Genomic DNA, 6,602 nt, shown 5'->3' on the forward strand with positions numbered 1-6,602 from the left:
GTTGCTTTGTCCTTTGTGATTGGAGACTGATTACTTTGGTTTTGGTTTCATACAACACTCGATTGAAAACTGCCATAAATACAACACTAGCAACGCAACGCCTGAAAATACAACACAAGCAACGCAACGCCTGAAATTCTGAAGGTGAGCATTAGAAGGACACGGTTAATACAGCTACGAGTCAGTTAAGAGTCCTACAATTGCAGACATGAAAGTTGCCAAATCTTTTTTTTTTGCTACAATACATCTTGGAGTGAAAAAGGTTAAGGGTTTTGAAAATAGAGTGGCAAAATTGTCAACACATAAATTTATGATTGTAAGAAGAACATTGTATACTTAGCATAATCATAAAATGTTGGATCTCTAGTATCAGTCACCTCACATACAAGTAAAATTAACACTTTACACTTAAAATGGAGGTCAAATCACACTTACACTTCGGCAATACGAGGTGTTACAGTCCAGTCCAGCTCTAGATCAACTAAGTTCCCAGCACTGTTAATTGCTGTCCAGTTATCCACATCAACAAAAAATAACACTGACAGATTTGTGGCAATCTCTGAAACAAACCACCCCTGGTCGCTCACACAGCTTGAAGATTTGTTCGAACACTGGCACTCCAGACAACCCTCAGAATTGTTGACACTTAAACCATAATAGCCTGATGGACATGTGTCACATTGACGGCCGAGTGAATGTTCCTTGCAAGGACACTGGCCAGTCGTCTTGTTACACACAAGGTTGGCACTTCCCGCAAGGTTACATTCACATGACGTACAACCTGTGGGTAACATCAAAGCTTTAAAATTGAAGGTACATGTAATATAATCTAATTGAATTTTTGTAGGAAGTCCACACACATCTGCAGGTAGCACACTGTATATTGGGTCCCACTGTCTTGATAGCCAAAGGAAATGAAAACTTGCTCCATATGTGGTGAAACAAACTTGTTACACACTTTATATGGTAAAAACTAACTGCAACTTGCAGGTTTTTTCTATAACAAAATAATATTATTTATACTTGTCTAAATACCCAGAGACTTCTTTAAAGGGACTGTGTCACGGATTTTAGCCAAATTTAGCCATGTGAAATGACCAACAAATTCAGTGAAATATAAAAAATAACCTCTTAAAGCAGTGAAGGGACATTTCAATATCACAGCAAAAACAAAAGAAGGTACGGATGGCAAAAAATGAAGAAGATTGAAACGGATTGCGATATCAGTTTTTGAAATCTTGTTGGGCTGAACAGTTCTCAAAGTTAGCGTCGTTTTCTTGTAACTTTAAATTACAACGCCCGGGAGACAGTCATTTGGTTGCAATAAAGCTATGGTTTTATCATTTAGATCCATAGAAGTAATTTCTTTGCAGACATTAAGTTTCATAGCGAGTATTTGGCAAAGCTTAAAAAAATAATCTTAACTCCGCCGTGACACAGTCCCTTTAATGCCCAGTTCACACATTTGAATGAGATGCCTCTGCAGGGAATCATGGACATTATAGTTGCCGGGTTTATTAAACAACACTGTTTTAAAAGGCTTGGACTGAACTACTATTGATTCCCTGCAGGAGCATCTTCTAGAGGGAACTGGGCGTTCCTAGAACTAAGTGTATGTGACATCATCTGATTAATATTGAAGAGCTAAAGCACAGACGTTTTTGAGCCTCAGAAGGTGACTGCTGTTGTTGGTGGTGCATACTCACCTCCACAAATGAGTTGGAAAACTCTCGTTTTAACATTTATAACTTGATGTTATGGACAAAAAGTAAATAACGCATGCCAAAGAAGAGACAATTCGACTTCCAGTTGCCAACTGTGGCTCAAAAATATCTGTGTTAAGCTCACTATTGTCAATGTCAGACGTTCTCTAACTGTTAGGTGTGACACTCACATTGTACATTGTACATGGTACATTAAAAAATTTAACTCCAAAGGACTTTTACACCAGTATGTACCCACCCTGATTTGTAAGATTGTAAAACTGATCAACACATCCTGTACATTTTCCACCATTTATACCAGGCTTGCAGCTACAAATACCACTGTTGTCATCACACTGAAGGTTGCTAGAGTACACAGGGTGGCAGCTACAAGGGGAACAGCCTGCTCCACTGTTAAAATCATAGAAATTTGTCTGACAGCTGTTACATTGCAGACCTGCCACATTTTCCCTGCACGAACACTGTCCCGTCTCCGCATGGCAAAAAGTTTCATTTGCACCAATCATATTACAGGAACACGCTGTCAATGAAAAAAATAAGGTCAGTATTTATGAGATGATGGCATAAAAGTCTCTGGTTGCTCGGTCTCACTTCCCATACTTCAAATTAGGGAAATTTAGGTCAACCTACTGGTAGTTAACCATTAGTAGACTGTTAAAAAAGTCCCTACTAAATCTTAAGCCCTGACCAAACGGCAACGCAAGTAGACGCCAATTGAAAACTTGTGTCTACTTGCGTCTCTGTTTGGCCAGGACTTGTGTTGACTTGTGTACACTTGCATTGAATTGCATTCACTTTGGTCGAGATCAAATTTGCACTTAAGTTAACGCAAGTTTTTCGCCGTTTGGCCACCCTTCGTATTTATTTATTTTTCTCGAAGATACCGGTATTAGCTACAATATAAATATTATATTTAAAGCTACTCTAAAATTCGAGTGAAAATAAAGTCTATGTATGTATGTCTATGTAATTCAAAGCATTTTTTGCAGTTTACTTCAAATACTGAATTGCACCTCGTAGCATTTTAAATGATATTTTGCAAACTTGCGTCCACTTGTGTTACCGTTTGACCAGGGCTTTACAGTTGTCTCTAAAACTGTCAGGAATTAAATTCATGTAGAATTTATTGAACAATATTTAATATCTATTTTCTGTCTCACCTTGGCAACCCTGTCCAGAGGAGAAGTTAAAGTAATCAGGCCTGCACTGATCACATGTACGACCAATCACATTGGACTTGCAAGAACACTGTCCTCCATTTCTGCCGCACTCTTCATGGTTGTTTGATCCAACTGAGCTACAGTTGCAACCTGTGTGAAAAATGGTGACCATCAATATACACTATACATACACCTAATTGAAGAAATGTTGACGCTGAAAAAAAGCACAAACCATGAACAATAAGACCGATTGGCAAGTTGAGTCATATTCCATTTATTAATAATCATGACGTTTTCTTCTTTTGGAGCCTTAAGAGCACGATTTAAGCAACCTGTCGTATCAGAATGTTTATTCTTCCACAGACAGGGATTACTTTTTTCCGATTCCCTAGCAAACATTTGGGTCGCATTGTTCATGGTTGATGCTTTTCACAGATCAACGTTTCTTCAATCAGGCATATACAGTATGGTATATGTTGTGGTTCAAATCTTTCCTTGGTTTAAAATTTTTCAAACCAGTTTGAATTTTATTTTCCTCTGTTTCTGGTTATGATAAAAACTGGTTTGAAAAATTTCAAACCAAAAAAATTTAAACACAGCACATATATACATGAGCATTGTAAAACCAGCTGTTTATTGTTACCCTCCCTTCAAAAGCCTTGCTACACTGCAACTCTACTATTACTTATAACAAACCTCCAAATTCACGACCACGCCACAAGTAAAGATTATCTGAACATTGTCATTGAGTATTCTAATAGCATAAGAAATTACATTTTCCACATATTAAACATTATTACAAACATAACATAATGTAAAAATCTTGTAATTACTTTGTCCTTCACCAAAGACGTCTCCAAACACTGGGGAAAGGGCAGCACTTCCTTCTTCAGAGTTTGCTGACCACGTTCGCAGTGAAGCTGATGAATTGTAATAGAAGGTCATATTTTCTTGCACTTTGGGAGAAGCTTCCTGGAATGCCTCATACTCTGATATAGTTGGCATAACCACAATCTGTACAAAAATCAAAAATACAAATTAGCAACTTCTGCTGAACACTGGACACCCCGCATTGGCAGCCAGTCCTCCTGAAACCCTACTCATACATTCGTGGTCTCAGCTGCACATAAAAACATTACATTTTGCTTGACACACTAAGAAAAAAGGAGGGACTGCTCTTAGTCTAAGCTCAATTAGGTTATAAGTGTGCAGTGGTGTAGCTAAGAAAACCCTAAGCCAGCTCAATTACAAGCCCAGCTGGCTTTTCTGGCCTTGATTTAAGTTCTCTTTCAGCTGGTGAATTAGCCGGCAGCTGGCCCTTAGCAACATCCCTGCATGTGAAAAATCCTTATCAAACTAGTACAACGAACATGAAGTTAGCTAAGTTGGACTAGACTGGAAAATACTTAGCACCTGGTCATTTGACATGGACCTTGCTGGGCTCAGTCCATATGCCACAACCTTAAGTCACTTTTTTTCCTGTATGGCCCGCCCTCTTCCTCAGTCTATTTAATACTCAGTCTATAAACTTACTGAATCCACAACAATTTCTGCATCTGGCAATGCTCTTCGCCTCCTTCGACTATTCACTGCAGCTGCCTGTGCACTCCCTGATGGGATTTCCAGTGTGACAAGGTACTGACCAGCCAACAAACATTGCCGGCCATAATCATGAGCTTCATTTTTAGCAGACACTGCCTCGCGGAGATTGTATAATTCATTGCTGGTAATCTGGGCATTGTTGTTGCATGAAAAGTTGGTAAAAGTTGTCCGTAGCAAAGCAGTTATCTTAATCAAACTCCAATCATAATTTGTCTGGAAAATAATAAAAGGACAATAATAATGAGTTAAGTGTGATGCATGAGAATCATAGATTGAAAACACTTTTTTCTTTGTGTGCAAAATTAAATTTGCTAATTAATACTGTACTTGTACATACACCTAATTGCAATATTATAACGTTGTCATAGAAAAAAGAAAAAAGTAAACAGGAATTTATTAGCGTAATTTGATAGCTGGTAGCATTAACAGAAAACTCATGAGTTTTTATCTGCACACTTTGAGTCCACGTTTTTATGAATTGATTCAGTCCTATTTTGAGGCATTTTAAGGTCGTTGTTACGAATAAATTTCATGCATGCACTTAATTAATTCCTATTTGACTTTTTACTTGTTTCTATGACAACCTTATTGCAATTAGGTGTATCTCTACATGTCTGGTCTGCAAGGAGAAAACTACAGTATTCTTACCATGTATCGCAGAATAAAATTATAGAATCCAGTTTTAGGTATGACAACAGTGAACTCAAGCTCAGTTGGAGACGGACCGCTGGAACCCTCATTCAGGACCACACCCACGACAAGAACAGGGTCTCCAGCAGTGTTTATTATTGACGTGTGATTTATTCTCTTTGTTGGTGGCTGAAGGAAAAAGAAGAGATAAACATCATAAAAAAAAAACTCTGCAGATATTAACCAGGATGCAAAAGCTGGCAACAAAAGTAAACAGACATTTCCCTTCTGCCCCATACATACAGTAACTGTCGGTCTAAGATTTCAACCATAAAAATTCCATACTGATAATGTAGCTTTACAAAGAATAAGGATATTAAGTATTTCTGATTGGTCAGTGCTCACATGCAAACATTCACATCTTGCGACAAACAATCGGAGAAAGTCGTGTACAGTCAACTCTCTTTTAACAGACCCCTTAACAAGACAGAGACCTGGTCTTGGTCCCGGCCCTGCCATTTTTCAGTCATTTTTCTGTAACTTTAAGATGTAACTTTAACTCTAAGATGGACACCTCTCTAAGACGGACAGTTGGAGCCTGTCCGTCCGTTTTAGAGAGAATTCACTGTACAAAGATGTATATATGTAGAGCTACAGCACACCATCAGTATGGCGTTTTTGGAGTTGAATCTTACATGTAGATGTCTCCCTAGTGGGGATGGATTGGGTTTGCAAACAGAAATGTCTGTCTACTCAGGGAAGCAATCTCTAGTTTATTCATTTGGTGTCTATATGTAGGCTATGTATTGCAAACCATGCTGCACACATTATACTTACAGTTTTAGGTGTAGCATCCTCAGCTTGAAATGTCATGAAATCTACACTTGGCACAAAGAAGCCAGGTTCAATCACATCACATTTATCTCCAGAGAATCTTGGTCTGCAGTAACATTGTCCAGATGATGAACAAGAAGTATTGAATGAGCCAGCCAGGTCACAGTTGCATGCTGTACAGCCAGGATTTTGAGACGTCAAGCCATAGTAACCATCCTAATTGGTATAAATACATAATTTTGCAAGATGAAAAACTTTGGAAGTTGCAGTGGCTTATTATGGTTAACGTGTTAGACTCTGGATCTAGCAGTTTGGGTTCCAGTGCTGGCTAAAGTTCTCCCACAGGGCCAGTCTCCACCAGGAGTATATGAAGGGGTACTGGGAGTTGTTTATAAGAAAACTTGGCAAAATTCTGGGGAGACCTGTGATGGACTACCATCCAATATAAGAAGAGAGGCAGAGTTCCTAGCTGTGTCAAGTTACTTGGTAAGCACTTGCCTGTTCATCCACTGAGCGCTGAAAAGACTTTTGCAATGAATAATCATAAATATATTTAACACAGTGTTGAGTAACACCTAGGCTTTGGTAGATCCCTTCCCACCCATGGTTCCCCACAACTATAGTTTAGTGACTATGTAAGGCTAACAACTGT

At 38.6% G+C, this 6,602-nt stretch overlaps 1 protein-coding gene across 1 annotated transcript in view; it reads right to left on the bottom strand.

Annotated features, from left to right (window-relative positions):
* Window positions 1–6,602, bottom strand: part of LOC144667255 (uncharacterized) — a 62,309-nt gene that overhangs the window by 17,439 nt on the left and 38,268 nt on the right. Inside the window, 7 exon segments of the mRNA XM_078528657.1 lie at window positions 436–781; window positions 1,963–2,244; window positions 2,885–3,034; window positions 3,718–3,898; window positions 4,418–4,699; window positions 5,135–5,305; window positions 5,954–6,166. Of these exon segments, the coding sequence (XP_078384783.1) occupies window positions 436–781; window positions 1,963–2,244; window positions 2,885–3,034; window positions 3,718–3,898; window positions 4,418–4,699; window positions 5,135–5,305; window positions 5,954–6,166 (1,625 nt within the window).

This window comes from Oculina patagonica, chromosome 1 (assembly GCF_052425735.1).
Source record: "Oculina patagonica isolate OP01 chromosome 1, crgOcupat, whole genome shotgun sequence".
In the NCBI taxonomy this organism is placed as follows: Eukaryota; Metazoa; Cnidaria; class Anthozoa; order Scleractinia; family Oculinidae; genus Oculina; species Oculina patagonica.